Raw genomic sequence first — 20,200 nt, forward strand, 5'->3', positions numbered from 1 at the left:
CGGTGGAAGGCTGACATTTTTACTGGTATTTTTTCAATATTGTAGTTACATACTAAAAAAAAGTTTAGACCACCCATTTTTGACAGAATGTGAAAAGAAATAATATTCCAAATAGCATTAGGGTTCCTAAAAAAATTGTTTCAACCAGTTTATCTTAAAAGGGTTGTTTAAGGTACAGAAATCTAGATAATTGAGCCCACCATTTCCATAGTCGTTCATTAGAACAGATTTCTTCACATGGTGTGTTCTATTTTTCCACAGGAAGTTGAGAAGCAGTTTGTCAATCTGAGAGATACTTTTAGTGTCCACATAGAGAGACAAAGATGCATATATCAAGCGTGACATTCCTTCTGCCTTAGACAGTAAAACTCTACCTCTAAGGGAAAGATCCTGGTGATGGTGAGTGAGTTTACTTTATTTGCCATTTGTGTTTAGCCGGGGAATTCCCATGCTGCTTTGCGCGCGATTTCATTCACACTGCAAAGACATCATCTCATCGAGATGTGGACGCGTCAGCCAGGCTAATTTGTGTTAGTAAAATTGAGTAATAGATATTACTAATATCTATTGAGCTGATCTGTCTCATAAAACAGATGTTAGATGCTTAGAAACTCCTTAGCAACGCTTAAAAAAACCCGGCATAAAGTTGTATAGGGGGTTTTATTTTGAAGGTTTTTGACAAAGCCGGAAGTGCGTTACTTAATTTCTTGTGGCGGCATCACGAAAGCAACTTTTAAACGCAATAAAAATCCCTGAATTCAAGCGCGTGGAGCTTCGGTTCACTGCTGGGTCCCTCAGGTGGGCTGTCGCACCCTGAAAGGTGGCTGACATGTCTGTAGTGACAGTTCAGCTCGGTCAGTGCGGTAACCAGGTGGGCCAGGAGCTGTTTGACATCCTCTGCAGCGATGCTCAAGAGGGACAGAGGAAAACGTACAGAACGGCCAGCTGCGAGCGCTTCTTTCACCAAAGCGCACAGGGAGGTAGGACGCGTCCACCGGGATGTGAATACGTTTCCCTGCTGTTTTGCTCGGCCATCTTTAACGGTTGTATTTTTCCGTTTACTAGAATTTGAGGCCAGGGCGGTTTTGATCGACATGGAGCCCAAAGTGATCAACCACAGTATGGCCACAGCTGCTAAGTCTGGCCGGTGGAGGTATGGAGAGAACTCTCATTTCAGCCAGAAGCAGGGCTCTGGAAACAACTGGGCTAATGGGTAAGGAGAGAAGGAGTCATGTCCTCAGACGCACCGCTTTTGCAGGGTTTATGACAATAAAGTTAGGCGTTTGACACCAAAAACTTTGTAAGGAAGCCTCAGTTTGAGATTTTATTTTATTTTTTCAGCTTCACTGAAGTCATTTTCTCTGTGGGGGACGGTTATCTTGAGGTTTGGACTCAAAGGGAAGTTGGCTGATAATGTTTTTTTGCCTGCATCTGACTAGGTTCTGTGTCCACGGTCCACGCCACAGAGACATGGTGGAGGAGCTTGTCAGGAGGCAGGTGGAGCGCTGTGACAGACTGGCCGGGCTCATACCCATGATGAGTGTCGCAGGGGGGACGGGGTCAGGGGTCGGTACCTACATAACTCAGCGTCTCAGAGACATCTACCCCGCGTCTTTTATCCTCAACCACCTGACTTGGCCGTACGGGACTGGGGAGGTACGGAGACTCAGCACCAGCACCAGGCTCGTCTTCAGCAGAGTAATGTGCCTCCTTATCACCTTTTTTTTTTTTGGTCTTTTCTTCAACTTGTTCTTTCAGGTGATCGTCCAGAACTATAACTCAGTCCTGACGCTGGCACACCTCTACCAGCTCTCCGACGCCATCCTCGTGCACGAGAACGACACGGTGCACGGGATCTGCAGCCAGCTGCTCAAGTTCAAACAGATCTCCTTCGGTGACGTCAACAGGGTTATCGCTCACCAGCTGGGCGGCGTCCTGCAGCCTGTGCTCACCCCTGACTCCCATGGAGTGTACAGCAGGAACCCTCTTGGTGAGGGAGACTAACGCGCACACACTCACACGCACAAATAAAGACTTTCTTTAATTGAATCAACAAACTCGGAGATAAAAAGTGTGCTGGTATATAAAGGAGGTTCCATCATGCTGTGGGCATGCTTTTCTGCCTGTGAGGTGCTGAAGGTATCAGGGGGAGCCAAACACTAACCCCACTGTGCCACCGTCGCACGCTGGCCCTGGCTAACCCTCGTGGCTTCTGTTCTGCGATGTTTCTCAGGTGAGCTGGTGAGCGCTCTTGCCTGTCACCCGGAGTACAAGCTGCTCAGTGTCTGTACCATCCCTCAGATGCCCAGTTCCTCCATAGCCTACAGCACGTTCAGCTGGCCGGGGATGCTCAAACACCTACGGCAGATGCTCATCTCCAACACCAAGATGGAGGAAGGCAAGTTCAGTCAGAACTCATCTGTGCCTTATTCACACCACTCTCAGTTTAGTATGTAAAATCAAGATGTTAAAATGATCATTGAGTGGTTTTGTGGTCTGAAAGTTTTTTTTCCCCCTCCCTGTGTCAGGTATAGACTGGCAGGTGCGCCCGCCTGCAGCCTCTGGGCGGAGCAGAAGTCTCACAGGAAGCGGCTTTAACAGCTCGCTGGCTAACCTGCTCATACTGAGAGGGAAGGATGTCTACAGCGCAGAGACGGGTCAGAGAGAGGGTTGGAATGTGTTTGACTAAAACAAAGGAATGTTTCTTTACTGATTTCACCAGATGAATCTGGAGTCGCGAAGTGGGATGATGTGCAAATTTTTACTCCCATCCACAGGTGGCTTTGAAGACCCTTCCATCTACACGCCCTGGCTCTCGTCAGAAGAAGCTTTCAGCCTGTGGAAATCCCCGGTTCCCTTTAATAAGTACGAAAAGTCTGCCACGCTGGTCAGCAACAGTCAGGCTCTGCTCAGGCCTTTGGACGACATGGTGAGGAAGGCGTGGAACATGTTCGCCTCCAGGTGAGTCCCAAACGCAAGCGTCTCTTTTAGGAAAAAAACGGGTCCAAACGCTGTGAGAGATGTGCAAAGCAGTGCTCTGTGGACATAATAAGTGCACGTATCTGAGCATCCTGGTTTTTCACTTCTCGACTGAACGCTTTTTGTTTTTTCCTTCCGTTACAGAGCCTACATACATCGGTATATTAAATTTGGCATCTCAGAAGAGGACTTTCTGGACAGCTTCACATCTCTCGAGCAAGTCATCTCCAGCTACAGTCAACTACAGTGCTAGCAGTGGGACAAAGGACTGAATGTAGATAAGAGAATATGTATTTGTGTTGGGTTCAGTTTGAACTTAACGTGCCAGTTAAACAGATGATTTGCTTTTCCGGGATTCTTTGAATTTGTCTGAGTTTCTCCGACTTGCGCCGAATAAAAACGGAGGCGAATTATTTACACACATTCGCTGCCCGTTCAAGGGCAGAACCATTTTATCATAGGATGGATATTGACATGTTCTAATTATTTTCATTACTGATTTATCATCCAATTATTTCAACTCACGGATTCTACAAAACGATAGTAAATATAGATTAATTCTGTGTTGATACTTTCTCAGCTACCTTAGCTGTTATTCCCATCAGTGCAGGATGACCTCGTGGCAAACCCTTACAGGGCTTTGCACAGTTAGAACTGACGATGTATTCCAATCCAGTACATTATTCAATGCAGGTTGGCTTATTTGCATTTCTACCAATTCACAACACGTGTGACCTCAAGGAAGTATAAACAAGTTCGACATGAGCCCAGTTATATCGTATTCCAATCACAAGTCTCTGAATAAGGAGTAACCAGTAAAAGAGATTAAATGACTAGAACAAAGTATAAAATGCAAAAATTTTCTCAATCCTCCCATTTTTTTTCTAGATTTCTAAATTAATTTCTCCAGTTAGTTTAGAACTCAAACCAGCGCACAGCAGCGAGCTACACTAAAAGCAACCAAATCTCCGCTAAAGAGGAAGCGAACTAATGGGACACAACACACTCTCCTCTCCTTTCAGCCCCCCCCCCCCCCCTTTTTTTTTTTTGCCCCATTATTCATAGAGTATTCTATGAATAAGATCATCAGCATCAAACTCGCTCAGACACTCTCCGGCACTGCGGTGTTGATGGCTGCTTGTTCCACCGACCATTAAAAGCTGCAGACTGTGTAAAAGATGAACATTGCCTCCTGGTCTGACAACTGAAGCCAATACAAAAGTGTGCTTCAGCCAGTAGGGGGAAGCAAAATGAAGGCGGATGAGAAAAATACCCTACTTCTCATTTGATTTTTTTTTTTTTTTTTTCCCCTATTTTTCTCAACTCAAAATGCGCAGTCTAAGATAGTTGAGACTAAAATCAAAGCTAAAGTCTTTGAAACAATAGATGAGCCAAAAGAATGCATCACTGTATCCCTCAAGATGGTCGCAACCTTGTAAAACGTTGTGGAGTCCAAATACAAAGAGATGCTGGATAGCATCAGTGGAAACCGCTTATAGTGATCACGTTGAAAACGAAACTTAGAAAATCGGCTCGGCGCATGCGCAAAACCACAAAGTAGCAATTCTCGACAAGTAGGAGAAATCGAATGAACACCGGCCTCCCATCTTACAAGAACCAGCCTGGAGCTTCCAGCGGTCACACGCGCATTCAATCCGCTCTCCAGCACCCATCCTCGGACACATGCTCCTCCATGACTTCCTTTTTCCAGCCATGATTCGCGCGCTTGCTGCCCGGTGTCAACTCGTTACGTTGGCTAGCGAGGCAGAAGCAGACGTCCAGAATGGAATCAAGGGAGTAAAAAATAAAATAGCTACACGTAGTTTTACAATTATTTTTGCACATGTTTACATTCATAAAATGGCCAAAAATGAACATTATAAGCGGATTTCTTGATCACTATAAACGAATTATTTAAACAGCATTTGTATAGAAGTGATTCCGTCCCAAGCCTTTTGATCTATAGAAGCGGTTGATTACTATATCCGTGACCACTATAAGCGGTTTCCACTGTACTACATTTTTAAAAAAAAACAAAAAAAAAACTGACAAGAGCATCAGACATCTTTTTTTTTTTTCTTTCCTTTCTCACAGCTTTATTGTTTATTTCACACGATACAGTTGGGCTGACACGACAGCAGAGCATGACTGAAGACGGGCAGTCGCATCCACAAACAGACCAACCACAGAGCGGCGTGGGGAGATGTGCCGAGACGCTCGGCCGGAACGCTGAAGGCCCACAACTTCAGCCAGCTTACAGACCGCTGCTGCCATGCAAATTTAACTGCCAACACCAGTCTGATAAGCTAGCTGACGGGGTGGGAAAAGCGGTGCTGGAGAATACAGCTCATCCAAGATGGAGATGATCGGGGTGAGGGTTGGAAAACAAAAAGTGTATTTCAGGCTAAACTTGAGGGTTTCTTAAAGCCAATTACCTCACTTACCTTGTAGATGATCACTTCTAAGAGGAAACTGAGTATTAGGTTTGTGGCAGTGGGTAAAAGAACAAACATAATTGAATAAATAAATAAAAGACTCAGACTTGGAAACGAGTGCTATGATTTCCATGTTTTATATATATTCTGATCCGAGATTTGACCTAAGTGTACAGAATAGAAATGGGACTATTTGTTGAGAGTACAATGTCACTTTACAAATGATATCACCTTTTCTTTTTGTGTTTTTGTTAATGTCCACACTGGCGCCTGGAATAGAAATTAATCTGAGCACACTGTCAGAAAGATATTAAGATATTTACTCAAACCTTCAACAACCCCCACTGTTTTAAGGTGATATTGCTTTTTTTTTTCTTGCCCCCCCCCCTCCCAATCTGTCAGTTCCAGAGACAAAAGAAGACAAACTGGTCTTACTGTTAAACAGGACAAAAACACGAGGACAGTTAAACCCTGAAAAGAAACACCATCCATAGCAGTTATCTTGGCAGCACACTATACAATCAAATCAATTTGCATCATTCACACAAATGTTACAAAATTAAATAAAAATCAAGTCCGTAAGTCAAGAGCTATATTCAAGGGAAGTCATACTTTCCCGTCTTGCATAAGGCATAGCATCTCATGGGCGCCGCCCTTAACACAGCAGTAACCATCAAACCACTGCGTTACTTCTGAGGTCGATGAATGAGAGGATTTAACGTTAAAGTAACATGTTAAGATCAGCAGTGGAACCAATCACTACTCGCACGCAGAGTGAGATGGGAGGAAGAACTACAAAACCTGAAGAGGGGGACAGTAAACAGCACACACATCCTGAACAGCGCACACACACACGGGCCATAAAAGCCTGATTCTTTTTTTTTCTTTTCTTTTCTTTTCTTTAAGCATTCAGCCTCTCTGAGAATGGATGAGGGTGAGGTTTGTTGTTAAGTTGTGAGTGGCTGTGGCCGAGTGGAGCGCTCTCAGCAGCAGCAGCAGAAACACAGTCACTTGGATGCGTGCGCCGCTTTGTTTCGCCATCACTTGGTCTTCTCTTCCGAGTGTCTCAGCTGCTGCAGCCGCTTGGCGTAGCTCTGAGCCATTGAGTTGATGATGGAGATGACAAAGTAGCAAACCATGACCAGCACCACCTTCTCGAACACCCACGACAGCCAGTTCTCATCCTGGGAAAAAAAATAAAAAACTTAAAGTGGATATGCCATGAATTACCCCTCGTACAGGAGCTCATGAACACACAGTTCCAGGTGTGACACATAGTATGTGGTTGGCTGATGATTACAACAAGCTTTTTTTTTTGTTGTTCTTGCAGAATTTGGATACGTTTTGTCAGTATTGGGGCCAATAAACAGGACTCAACACTTCTGATATGCCCAAAAATGGAGATAATTTACAGTTTCCCCAGTTAAATAGAGGAGAAAGTGTTGACTTTTACGTTTTACAGTGTAAACTCTTTTTTACTAAATCATTATTAAATGTAACAACCTGAATAAAAAAAAAATAAAAAAAACAATGTGACTTTCTGGAGCCTCAACTCAGCTTAATTGCGTTCATTATTATACCAGCATAGTTTTACTGATTTATACGCGCTTTGGTATGAATTAACATTTGTCGGTATACAATTTAAGGTCACGAGAATGACAAAAAGCAGCTCACACTTAGCTGTTGCTCAAAGCAAATGCATGGATTAAGCTCATATGTCAGGAGGTGAGAGAGGCTGTCACTTGAATTCAGAGGAAAACACATTGTTCTCACCGCAGGTGCACTTCCTCCAGCATGGTGCAGCTTGTTCCTCTGTGCTTCCAGGTACTGACTGAAGGGCTTCCGGAGCGATGGTCCTAGTTTCGGCACAGACCTGACACAGCACAACCACGGAGCAGCAAACCACCAAAAGAAAAAAAAAAAAACAGAAAGGAGGAAGAATATTTAGGAACTCACCCTTTCAGCCACAAACCCAGGCTCTTCAACAACTAAAGCTGTGAATAAGCCGTCCTCCCTTTCTCTAAACACCAGCAAGCTCCTCGCTGATCCACCAGTCCACCAGCATCCAAGCAGCAGCAGCTGAGGGCCCCATCCTACATGCGGGCCCAGTCTCCCAGCTGCTGCCGCCTCTAATTGTTACTGTGAGCAGAGGAGGCAGCTGAGAAGAATGAAGCACAAACTCCTCAGCCCTCCTTTTATAATACCAAGCTCTCTATAGGAGTGTGTGTCAGCCCCTTAAATCAGGAAGTTGAGTCGACATGATGTCATCACCTTTACCACCAATGCTGCCTTCACTGTGGATAGACAGCCAATCAGGGTGTGTTTATGTCCCTATTAGGCAGTGTGGATATGTTCACCAGGGGCCAGTCATAACGTACACCCTGTTCATTTCATACATGTTCCTGTAGTTTCACAATTTGGTTAGCAGCAGTACAGAGTCAAAGGGAATCTCTATATGATGACAAAACCTATCATTACATGCACAGAAAAACGCACTGCAGATTGTAAACAGACACCACAACCTTCTCACTACATGAATTCAATTCTGTCCCTAGTCGGGACATAAACATGTTGTCTAGACTAAGCAAAAAAAGATGAAAGATAACAAACAGCAAATCGGGACAGGGTAATTCCTGATGTTGAACAAATCCAACTAAATCCGAGTGACTCGTTATCATCTCTCCCACTCTGCATACAAGCACACACGAATACACACCAAAAACATGCTGCATCAACAATGAAGCATCATTCGGACGAATCATAGCGAGTCACCAAAAGGAGTTTCATGGGAAAGAACCCTGAACTCCATTTCAAAATCAGAAAAAGACACATTGTTCTCTAAATACAGTCAGAGTTACCTCCTGCATAGTCACAAGCACAAATTTAGCAGCAAATTAACTTATTAAATGGTGTATTTTCTATAAAAGACGATCACATGTTTAAAAAGAAAAAGATAAATCTTATGTAACCTTACCGATAAGTCATTGTCACTACTCTTGTTTCTTTTTCTCAATAAAAAGATTAAAAAAAAAAAAAAGTTAAATTTTCGTTTCCAAATACCTAAAATCTTCGCCAATTCTGGAAAGTGTTACTTTACCTTCTACAACCTTGAAATTAGCCAAGTCGGAGATTAGTAAGAAGTTTCTAAGTGCTTATTTTGCCCAATGTCTATGATTGTGTTTCACGCCTAGTTGGGACAGTCCTCTCAGTCAAAACTCGACTTGGTGAGTCAGATCGACATGTTCGGATGGGACCTCACACGCCTGACCACCAGTGCTGTAGAGACTGATCGCATGTGGAGGGGTGTGGGGGCAAGAAATACCTTTGCATGTGGGGGGGAAAAAAAAAAAAAAAAAAAAAAAAAAAAGCATGCATGCATGTACGCCTCTGCAGTGAAAGCATTTATTCATACAGGATCCCCAATCAGTGGTTTACCAATGCACTGCCAACCACGACGTCGGTGAAAAGCTTATTAACACGCAGTGTGCAGACACTTACCCAAGGAGTGACACCATTTGCTCCACTATGTGCTTGCTGAAGGTAATGATAACAAAAAGTTTCTGGAGGAAAAAGAGAAAGAGAGATGAGTGAGCTTTTAAGGCTTGTTAAACCGATCAGAGATTACAGAGACATTTGCAGAACGAGTGTGCTGTACAACGTAGTGTTCGAGGAACAAATCAATTAAGAAGTGTCGCGAAAGGAAACTTGCCTGGAAGACATTTGTTGGACTTTTAACGACGGTGGCACATCTGTGGGAAATTGAGGCCACATCTGCCACTGTTCACAGACACGCTAATTACAAAACTCAAACCTGGCACTAAAGTTCAATTTTGGGCCGTGAGGGGCTTCGTGTGGTTTGCAATAGACCCAAGCGGTGGGCCGGGGCCGGGGGTGGGGTCCAAAACCACATTTATTTTTCTCCGGTTCTGAAACTGATCAACTTTAAACAGCATGACACATGGCCCCCTGGACAAAATCAGACAGGAAATGTCACGTGATGTTCAAGAAGTTCAAAGTACACAAATGGGGGAAGAAAAAAAAAAAAAGACACCCCCCCAGTCTCCTTGAAGCTTTTTACAGTCTGTTCAGTTTCCTTCTCTCTGGTCAAACTTCTCATGTCCACTCACCAGCATCCATCCCCCCCTGCAGTCTGACGGGTCTCTTTGTCTGAGGCCTCGCAGTGAGATCACTGACTGGTACCACCAAGATAAATTAACTCAGTTTACTGAGATACTGAGCGACTCACTTGGATACAGACAGCCTCTTATTGTCCCGGCTCATATTAGTCACAATGCTGTGGCAGACTCAACAGTACCCTCCATGATGAACCTTTTACTTTTTTCTTTTTGGATCTGGTGCTCGTTTTAAGAATCCAAACTCTCGTTTATGACTTCTTAAAAAACGTCCCTCCTTTCATCTGCGGCCCGTTTGTACAGTTTGGAAGCATACCCGAGCTCAAAGAATTTCAAAGGAGGAGGAATCCCCAGAGGAACTGAGCACCGTCAGAAAGAGTTAACCAGAAGTGCGCAGTAAGGAGTTTCATAGTAACCAACTCGTGATCTCAGCAGAAGGTTTGATCTTTCCCACGTTCTGAGGTTGTGGAGATGGTTCACAGCGAGTCAGTCAGCGTTGCAGACCTCTATTCTTATGAATGTATTTTTCAGATGCGTCATTACATTGTGGTCAGTCAATTGCGATGATATGAAACAGGATGAATTCAATCAGATGTCAAGATGCAACGTCTATGTGAGCATGTGCCTGTACGGTTCATGTTAAAGAGGGAAAAGAAGAAGAAGCATCACAGAGCAACTCAAAGTTTGACCAATCTTTGATAAATACTTGATCTACATTACTGACCTGTATGTGCATCTTGATGATGGCTTTCCCAATTAGAGTTGCTCCAAAGAAAGTCCAGAAGGGAACCAAGAAATGGCCGCAGGTTATTCCGGCCAAGTCAAAGAGAGGATTGGGAATCTGACAAAGACACAACAATCTTACGGACTTATAGTATTGACACGACCATGTGGATCGTATATATTACACTTCAGTAACCGAGTCAGTTAAGTAAGGTGTGTACTGGTGAGAAAAACTAATTTAACATGCATGTTTCTTCAAATAAAAGTACAGGAATGTCTTAAATGAGACCCTGAAAAAAAATATCCTACTCACTGAGGCGCAAGCCAAGATCCCAAAGAATCCCACTTTCTGCACCATGTGCTGGACTCCCAGTTTGGCTCTTGTGACAAAGTCCTGACAAAAAAGGAGAAAAAGAAAAGAAAAATCAATTGAAATGCTTTTTGACTCCAGATACGATTGGGTGTGATCGTCTACAACCATTTTCAGGTGCTGTGGGGCTTTCAGATCTTGTTAGATTTCCTTGGATTTAAATACTTACAGACAAACGACGATCTCTGAATACATAAACCCCCCTACTAAAATAACCACAGCACATCTTGAGCAGTCGTGCTGTCTGCAGTGTTATAATAAGAAACAAGAGTCTCGGTAGGAGTATGATGAAACGAGTATGATGAAATGGCCATTTCGAGGCGCTGTGAGTTTTTAAAAGTTTGGGTCAATTTTGTGGGACTTCAGTGAAAAAGCTGTGTGGTACAAAAGCACCGCGGCTCTATTGATTACATCTCTATTCCCATGGGGGCTGAAATGTCTGTGGTTACATGGTGAAGATCATAGCCGGGCCAGGAAGAAGATTAAAAGGCGGTTTCAAAAACTGGCACCTTATCTTAAGTCACGGTTTAGCCTCAGTTTAAACAATTAAAAACACTCATACGTTACAAGCTCTGATTCAGCTCTTTATTTTCCCCTCCCCATCTTAGATTTTGTTCCCATAACTCATGTGTCGAGTCTTCACAAGACTGCCTCTGACTCGCTCATGTAGCTGTTGCTTAGAAGGGTAGATTCTGAATAAAACCCCATAATAAACAGTCTGATGCCAGGGTGGCCTTCTCAGCCGACAACTAGTCAAGTGAGATTAGGTGATATCCACGACCCCTCCGCTTTCTATTCGGCTGACTCAGCATCTGATCTCAGCAGTCTCCAGTCATGTGAACTTTGTTCCTCACGGAGCTGTCCGTCATTCAAATTAGAGGCCAGTGAGAAGAAAGATGGAGGGCGGGTGGAGGGAGGGAGGCAAAGCCCGAGGGATGATTAAAGAGGGAGCTGTGCTCAGGGTGACTCACCCACCAACAAGCAGATTTACTGGAAGAGCAAGAAGGGAGGGGCTTCACTGAAGTCACATGCTGCTTTACAACCAATCACTGTCCAGTGGCCCCACGGTCAGTTGTGCATTATAAAAATGAGACCAAATCAATAAGATATCGCACCAAGTGGAAGGAAAGCGTGGAAACAACTACGCTGCCATGAGGCCACTTCTTCTACTTCGACAGTAGGCGTAGTTGCTTAACTTTTTCCAACTACGGCTGACGGTCACAGTTAAAATGAAAAACTTTTTTCTTTTTTAAATGGCTGTTTTCTTCTTCGAGAAATCTTTCAGAATCAAGTAGAAGGAAAAAAAAAAAAAAGTGACATTTTAAAGGTCAAAGTGTCACCTTTTTGGGCTTCACAGAATCAGGTGAGACACACACCCGAGGTTAGCAGCAGGGCTCCGAACCGGTTCAAGGAACGAAAACCAAAAACGAATTTTACGAGGAACGGAAACAAAAACTAAATGGTCTTCAACTGTTCCGGAACAGAAACGTTATTCTGAAATCCACAAAACCGGTTAATAACGTTTTTTTTTTTTTCATTCTCTATATATTTTATAAAATTTCACAAAAGCGTAGCCTTTGTCAGGGAAAAAAAAATAAAAAAAAGACTACTTCCGGTTGTGCGTTCACGTCGCTGCCCGCTAAGCTCAATGCAGGCAGCTGTCACGAATCACCGTGACGTCACCTAGTTCCAGCGTTAGCCCCACGAGCCTGTTTTTGACACTGATGAGTAAAATCTTGCCCGTCGTAGTTCTTTAGTGATCAAAAGTTGTTTTATGCAGTAGGATGTTATGACCATACAGCAGATGAATCGTTACTTTAATAAATCCGAAAGTATGAAATGTTAACGTTGTCAGGTTTACTGACAAAAAGGATTTAAGTGTCAGTAGGAATACACTGTCGGGACGAATGAAACACTTGTTTCAATCGTCACCCACGCCTTAATGCTGGGTCAAAATAAAACAGGAGGATCCACTATAAATTCTGCAACAGGGCTCATATAACTAGCCTAAAGCAATAATAATAGAATAAGTGAATTAGATGAAATATAGTCTTCAGATTTGCAGAAAAAAAGCTTAACAGAAATTTGGATCTCGCGCATTGGCGCAAATGTTTCATTCGTCCCGGCTCTCCCCCACTTATCCAGAATGGTTTTTGATAAGAAATTATTTATCACAGAATAGGCCTATAGGCTGCAGTAAGCTATGTGGGATGGATAGCCCGTCTGAATGTCTTTGGATGCTGCCGGTGATTTATTATTTTTGGGCATAGAGCTACGGTGTAAATCAAGGGCAAATACTAATGAGTACGTCTATTCTAAGGTAAAGTCCACACACGTAGACTTGATAGGCCCGCCAAACACTGCCGGAATGATAAGAACGAACGGTATTTTATGTTCCGAACCGGTTCAGGAACGATATGTTGGTGGCGGAACGCAAGAACGAAAACGTTAAACATGCCTGAACCGTTCGGAACGATTGAAAAATAATTTAGTTTTCAAGCCCTGGTTAGCAGTGCTTCTCAAGACAATATACAAAAGATTATTTGGATTTATGATCCCGTGTAGAAAACCTTCTGAAAAAGTTTAGAAAAAGTTTTTAAAAAAAAGAAAAAAAGAAAAGACCAAGCCAACTCTCTTTATAGATACTTTTGCCAACTCTCACCTGAGCACCCTCGGCCTGCTCCAGCATCTCCTCGAACTCCTCGTAATCTTCATCATCCGGATCAGCTCCTGACTGACGGGCCGCTCTGGCCATGAAATACGGAGGCAGCTCTCCGATGGCAGTGCCTGCACCCTGAACACACGCAGCGGAAAATGTTACAGCTTCACATTTGCTTGCTCATTTCCCACATCGACTCAGATACATTACTTCTTGGGATTTTCACACAAATGAGATAAACAGTATTTTCTGCCAGGCAGCCACATAAAAGCATGCAGAAATAACATCATGTGCAGACTTCACATACTTGGAGAGGTTGTCAGCTGCCTCTACCAAACATTCTTGCCATTGTATCACTTTCAGAACAATGAGTTGCATCCTTGTTTAAACTACAACTCACCCACATGCAAGCCTCCAGGCGGACCTTTGACATGATTGAGAGGAGGGAGATGCTGCCCTCCTCCCCTCCAAGTTGGGGGCAGACAATCTGATCTGGGTAGGGAGGCTCTGGGAAGTCTGTGGACCCGCACTCATATGCTGCCAGGGTAACTGATGCTATGTGTGGACCCTGAGAGACAGATATGGAAATAATGAGATACTTTGACGGACTGGAAACCACACTGATGGACAGTATACAGGCACATGCACATAGAATGACTGTCCAGTCTGTGTTATGAAACACAACAAGGGCCCAAAGGTGAGAGTTAATGTTCTAAACACGGTTACTTGGGCGAGCCAAGAAAAGAAATACGCACACAACCGGATATATATGAAAAATATCATCATTAATCTTCTATGTCAACGTTAGGTATTCGTAACAGGAACAAGAGTTTAATAAGCACTACACGCTCAAGTAGTCCAATAGCTGCAATGAGACTTACTTCCACGAATGTGTACGGTTCAGTTTGATTTCCAACCGCTTCACAAAAGGTTTCGGAATCTGATAGAGGTCATTGTGGGGCCTGCAATGTGTGGTAATGTCTAACCGCATTGGAATGAAGTGTTTCTAATTTGTAGCACGCCATGATTAAATGTAATTACATTTGATCCTGTTTTGAATGGTTTAACCCATACAATATGCCCGCAGTCACATACACACATGCATCAACTGTAGCTGAGTCATAAAGTCTTCCTGACAGGTAAGGAAGTCACCATTTATCACTGTCAACATGTCTGGTGAGGCAGAGCCACCTGGCCCACCTGTGCCTGGAACACAGCTAGTAAAGTTGTGCTCCTTTAAGGTTGTACCAGCATTGGTGGTGGCAGATTGACTCAAACTGCTCCATCAAAGAAGCCCAGTCCAAGCACAGACGCAGAACTTCATTTAATACCATCCCTTACATGACACAACAAGTCGGGGTTGGCATACGAAGAGAAAAACATGACGCCTTGACTCGCTCTTTGATGATGACATTCCCGTTACGGTCACCTGACCGGTGATGAAAGCTCCCTGAACCAAATCCTTTTGTTCACTCGCGCAGGTAGAGCTGAAAATTCAATCAGGGGGCAGAAACCGGTTCCTTGCTCAGATTATCAAATATACTTTAAATGGACAATTTGGAATGATTTTGAATAAAGACTGACTCATGGAGGTTTGCCAAGGAACATTTAAAGTTTGTCAAAAATCCTAAAACGAGAGGGCTGAAAAGACTACTTTTCTACGAGCTTACACACAACGCCGGGTCTGACTATGTAAAGGTCGTCACAACGATGCACAACGAAATGCCGCGATTATTCCTCCAAGGGCCATCAGCTAACCACTACATTCTAAGCATTTCAAAAATAGAAAGAGATAAAGACAGTTTGACAGAAAAAGAGTTGCGGTGGATTAAACTGTTGACATTTTTACACGATTTAGAAACGACATCATCAGTAGGGAATACTTTGTAATCTCTTCCAGAGGCTACAGGACTAATCTTATTTAAGTGAAGGATATTTAGTTTTGCCAGGAATCCAGCTGTTAAAGCAGTGACTGAAACATCACGGTGAATCATGCTGGTGAGCACTACCTATGGGCATAATGATCTAATCCTCTGTGGGGCTTTATATTAATGCTTTAAGGCTGAGGTCAATTCACAGGAACTCTGCTGGTGGCTTTTCTTCAGAATTAATATGAGTGGCTGTGACTTCCTTAACTGTGAATGTAAAACTATATTTAGTGCGCAGGTTTAGGTTTTCTTGTGGCCAGCAGGCTTACACCGTGTGGCCGATGACTGAAGAAGACTTTAGCTTTCCAGTGAAAAATAAGGAACCATCACAGGGATTTAGAGGCACTCTGAGGGGCATCCTGGATATAAAAGAGTGAGTTAATTCATATATGCAAACTTTTATATGATCTACACCTTTATGATGAAAGACGTGCACTTCCTGTCAAACGGCACATCCTGGACAAACATTAAACTGTAGGGCCTTGGAGGACAAAGTGGAGGAAAGTAAAGGCTCCACCAAGAGCACGCTGAGATATTAACCAAAGGGAGTGACGAATGGGTGGACTTGTGCGAGATAAATTGATGACTTTGGGCGCTTGGCGGGATGTGTAGCGGAGGTAACTGTGCAAAGAAAAACAGGAGTAGCGGAATCACGTTTTCGGGAAAGTGCCCGATTCAAAGCGCTCAATCTCAACCTCTCCATCAGCGTTACAGCCTCGGTAACATGCTGCGGAACTGATTATATCTGGTATCCAATTTGTTTAACAGTACAATCTGTCATGCTTGGCTCCACAGCATAAACACACATGTGCAGGAGCCCAGAAATGGATAGAAAAAGGGGAAAAAAAAGCGGGGGGGGCAGATTGAAGTAAAGGATGTTTTTGCAAAGTGCAGACAACAATCAAAACAAAAGGAGTTTCTTACTGTTAGTTTAACTTTAGGAGGTTATTTATGCGTCTTTCATCGCATCCAGCAATCATCGTACTTGAAGTATTCCACATTGCCGTGTTTATAAAGCCTAAACATTGATACGACATTACAGGGTCGTATCAATGTGCTTTTTAAGCATCTTGGACATGACGCATCAAAGCAAGTGCTCAAGAATTTTTTTCTACGGCACAGTGAAGCAGAAAATGATCAGCTGAGACTAAAGATGGGAACCACAAACTGTGGGAAAGCCGGTGTCCGGCCTACAGTCAAGACACAATGCTCCTGAGAAGAATTGTAATAGTTTACATGTGCATTTTGAAGTCGAGTATCGTAAGATCTCTTAGTTGTTAGCGCAGCTTTGGTATTGCCTCGACTTAAACAGTAAAAGCTGGTAATCAAAACGGCTGCAACAGTCAACTGATGCCAGGTTGTTCCATCTGTGGGAAATGACAGTCTGTCTACTCATAGGAAGAAACCTCGCCTCACACCGAAGAACAAGAAAGAATGAGGTCACATCTCCCAAGTGTTGTGACAAATACATTGACACACAATATAATAGGAGCACCCGTCACTATGGAATTATTGCTTTTTAAGAAGCATAGAACAGAAGGTTCAGAATAGAACAGGAGACAGTAAAAGTACTAAAATAAGCATAGTGAGCTGGCAAAGAATTAATAGAGGGGAGCACACGTCAGTTCTAAAAACAGGAAGTTCACACTCATATCGTTGCCTGGTATGTCATTCTAATGGAAAAAGCTGACTCAGAAAGTCCACATGTGCACAGTTCTACAGAATAAAAGCCACACCGTCATGCAAAAGTGGAACACAGAGGAGAATTTCTCCCTCCCGCCCTCCCTTTCATTTTTTTTTTTTAATGAAAGTCTCCCTTTTACCACGATCAAGGCAAATGACACACATTTCGGTGACTCCGTCATACGATCGCTCTGTGGCAAATGTCAGGGGAAAACTGCAACTCAGCCTCCGCAAGCCTCAGGCTGAAATGGGTGAGAAAAACTTAAAAAGCTGACTAAGACGACAACTTCTGACCGAGGATGAAGTGCGATGCCATCCTGTGGTGACAACAGGCACCGTCTCGTGTGACGTTTGCATAGTTGCACCGGTTTTATGTCAGATACGCAGACATGAGGTGTGACTCACATCTTTAAAAAGAGATTATTCAAAAGTTAATAAATAACACCTGCATGTGCTTATAGAAGGAACAAGCAGAACACTGGTAATATGTAGAGAATCATTTCTATGTACAGCCAGAAGAGCAGAACTTCACATTATAGAGAATCCATGTGTTTTTTTTTTTGTTTTGTTAATACTTCCGATATACTAACCATTTTACTTTTTGACCGACATAACTTCCTTCAGAATGAAGTGGCTTTCTTCCAGCTGTTGCCATACTTTCATTCACATCTGCAAGGAACCATCTACATTTACACGTGAAGAAAACCCAAACTGTCCATTCATTTGAAAGTTTATTAACAATCAAATAAAAGCGCAATCTCCCTCCTGCATCATCTCGTCAAAAGAATATTTGCATATACATGTTAGTGGTGTTCTCTTACCAGATAAAGAAGGAAGGTATGCAGTCCAGTCCCGAGTCCTACTGAGGACAGGATCCCAAGGCCTACCCAGTAGGCACACCATAAGAACTTCTTTTCCAGGTATTGAACATACTGCAGGGAAAGTGAAGCCGAACCCATAAACATATAGCAAAGGGGGAGGGAGGTGTACATATTTTAAACATCTACCTTTTAAAAAGCGTTCAAGTTACATAATGATGTATTTACACATGTTTAAAACCAAGTTTACACTTTCAGTCGTCACTGCTACGGTTGACTCTGAATCAAAACCAACCTTGTTTTGCTGAATACTGTTTAGTGTGAATTTTCTTTTGAAATATCTGTACACTTTACTCATTTCTGACTGGCTGTGGTGGGTTCATTTTCCAGCTCGTGATCACTTATTTCTAGGAAGGCATTAACTCCACACCGGAGCTGGGTGGTGCTTTAACTGAGAGGTGACGGACTGGTGCGCAAACAACTCTCAGCCAGCTGACTGTGTGATCAAGGGTTACTTGACAACAGCGCAAAGGCACATTATCTCCTGACACAAGATTTCTTCGAGGGAGGTCTAAGAGATAACGGGTGACTTATCACCGACTGTTAAACAGTCCGCGACAAGGTGCTGATTAATAATACATCTAAAAGAAAAACAAAGTCAAACCTTACTTGTTGGTGTGCTCCCTCAGTGGAGTACGCAATCGAGAACAGTGAACACAACACCAAAAATAAGAACACTGTGCCTCGTTGTTGCCAAAGCCTGGGTGGAAAGATAAGGAAACAGAGCGATCAATAAAATAAACTCCAAACATGCATGCTGAAAAAAAGATGTAAAAATCCGTGATAAATATGATTTAGAAGACATGAAAGGTGCTCAGTTTAACAGAAAATCCATAATATAACCCCGAAAATTCAGAGGTCTTTGAGCTGTCTATACGGTATAACTGTTCACTGAGGATTTAAGGCAATACAGTGCCTCCACGACACAGAAATGAATCTTAAAATGTAATCCTTTAGGTACATCTGCTTTATGAGGAGGAAAATCTAATGTCGAGACAGAAAGGAGTAGAACATCGCTCCCAGAAGTAAGTCCGCATATCCTCCAACAGATAAGCAAAAGAGAAAGAGACACACTTGAAAAACTTGTTTCACGGCTTACTTAGAGGTCAACTCCTTGAGCTTAAAGAGGGTCTCCAGAAGAAAGTAATGCAGAGTGGTGACGGGCCTCCTCCATAACAACAGAGAAAGACGCTCTTCTTTGTCTCTCTGTCGTCTTTCTCTTACTGATAAGTCTGAAGGACAAAAAGAGTCGTAATCATCCTTAGATTCTGCAACACCGACAGGTTCATTAATAACTACTACATCCTGTGGAAGGGATAATGCTAAATACATGACGAATGTGGCATCAAGAAGTTATCAGTACCGATGGAAAGTGAAAGGAACTTAAAATGAGCCAACTTGAGTGTTTATATGACGTGTGTTTGTGCCATGAGGTGGCGGTTGGTTAGTACTCTTCAAAGATAGGTGTAGACTTCCCTGCTGTACTGTTAAGAAGCTAAAGTTGAAAACCAACCTGCAGTGTTGCCATTCTGTTTATCTTTGGGTCCTGCACGTTTCTGAGGCTGTTCACAGCTCGCTCCATTGGCTGCCATGTCAGTCACCGTTTAGCAGGTCAGGCAGTCTTGGACAAGAAAAAAAGGGAAGACGAGTTTGTGTTTCGCGTTAAACGGCGTTGTCTTGGTTATTCGCTTCCCAAAGAACGAAAAAACACGACTGACACTGACTGGGACTCAGTCCTATCATGAAATCCTTATCAGCGGGTCTTTAGCGATATGTGTCAAAGTGAACATTTCGTAAACACGCCAGCTGGCTAACGTTCATATCTGTAGTGATTTCAGAGGACATGATCACATAAATAAACGTGGCAAAAATATTACAAACTACCAAACGAAAGTAAAATGGACAATTGACTTAAACCCTCTCTTTTTGTAGGTCATTCTATCACGAGATATGATCCCAAAGGCAGGCACATCACAACCCTCCACATGCTAACCGGTTAGCCAACATATAGACGGCTAAGCTAGGAACACCGGGAGTCTGTACATTAAAACAAGCATTTAAAAGAAAATTACATGTCACCTCAATTATTGAGGAATGTATAAAACAATATAATGCCTTTTTGCTTCTGTGGTATTGGGAAAACAAACGTTATATTGAAGATAAAAAGTGGGATGTTAGTTAAAATTAAGACATCGTCGTACCTCTTTCCTGTCCTCTTCACCCGGAAACAAACGGTGGACGCTTAAAAATAAAGTATATAGTATTGTAGAACCCTGGTGTTTCCGACCTAATGTTTCGCATTAAAAAAAAAATCAATAAAAACAATTATTTGTATAGCTATGGAGGCAAGCAACCATTCAACACTAGCAATTTATTGGCATCGGTTATAACATGTTTCAACTCAATCTTCTT

General features: G+C 42.9%; 2 protein-coding genes across 2 annotated transcripts; one reads left to right on the forward strand and one right to left on the reverse strand.

Annotated features, from left to right (window-relative positions):
• The first annotated feature begins 508 nt into the window (after nucleotides 1-508).
• On the forward strand, nucleotides 509-4,001 carry tubd1 (tubulin, delta 1). Its single transcript, XM_075473726.1, has 8 exons — nucleotides 509-980; nucleotides 1,066-1,213; nucleotides 1,440-1,656; nucleotides 1,759-1,990; nucleotides 2,234-2,398; nucleotides 2,529-2,657; nucleotides 2,778-2,961; nucleotides 3,124-4,001. Exons 1-8 carry the CDS (start codon nucleotides 830-832, stop codon nucleotides 3,230-3,232), a joined length of 1,335 nt encoding a protein of 444 aa, XP_075329841.1. The 5' UTR covers nucleotides 509-829; the 3' UTR covers nucleotides 3,233-4,001.
• A 1,534-nt stretch (nucleotides 4,002-5,535) lies between these two features.
• Nucleotides 5,536-20,179, reverse strand: vmp1 (vacuole membrane protein 1). Its single transcript, XM_075473727.1, has 12 exons — nucleotides 19,990-20,179; nucleotides 19,302-19,409; nucleotides 18,888-19,020; nucleotides 18,398-18,488; nucleotides 17,732-17,842; nucleotides 13,700-13,867; nucleotides 13,303-13,434; nucleotides 10,584-10,664; nucleotides 10,272-10,388; nucleotides 8,913-8,974; nucleotides 7,188-7,287; nucleotides 5,536-6,598 (listed from the first exon to the last, which is right to left on the reverse strand). The coding sequence occupies exons 2-12, from the start codon at nucleotides 19,378-19,380 to the stop codon at nucleotides 6,455-6,457; spliced, it is 1,218 nt and encodes a 405-aa protein (XP_075329842.1). The 5' UTR covers nucleotides 19,381-19,409; nucleotides 19,990-20,179; the 3' UTR covers nucleotides 5,536-6,454.
• Between the last annotated feature and the right edge of the window lie 21 nt (nucleotides 20,180-20,200).

This window comes from Odontesthes bonariensis, chromosome 9 (assembly GCF_027942865.1).
Source record: "Odontesthes bonariensis isolate fOdoBon6 chromosome 9, fOdoBon6.hap1, whole genome shotgun sequence".
In the NCBI taxonomy this organism is placed as follows: domain Eukaryota; kingdom Metazoa; phylum Chordata; class Actinopteri; order Atheriniformes; family Atherinopsidae; genus Odontesthes; species Odontesthes bonariensis.

What these genes read in the sequence shown, in the direction of transcription:
- tubd1 (XM_075473726.1), top strand. Translation starts at nt 830, where the DNA reads ATGTCTGTAGTGACAGTTCAGCTCGGTCAGTGCGGTAACCAGGTGGGC. An exon ending in GGAAACAACTGGGCTAATGG is followed by an intron (nt 1,214 to 1,439) that starts GTAAGGAGAGAA and finishes GCATCTGACTAG; the next exon opens with GTTCTGTGTCCACGGTCCAC. An exon ending in TGGAACATGTTCGCCTCCAG is followed by an intron (nt 2,962 to 3,123) that starts GTGAGTCCCAAA and finishes CTTCCGTTACAG; the next exon opens with AGCCTACATACATCGGTATA.
- vmp1 (XM_075473727.1), bottom strand. Translation starts at nt 19,380, where the DNA reads ATGGCAGCCAATGGAGCGAGCTGTGAACAGCCTCAGAAACGTGCAGGA. An exon ending in CTGAGGGAGCACACCAACAA is followed by an intron (nt 17,843 to 18,397) that starts GTAAGGTTTGAC and finishes CTTTCCCTGCAG; the next exon opens with TATGTTCAATACCTGGAAAA. An exon ending in AGCAGGCCGAGGGTGCTCAG is followed by an intron (nt 10,665 to 13,302) that starts GTGAGAGTTGGC and finishes CTTTTTTGTCAG; the next exon opens with GACTTTGTCACAAGAGCCAA.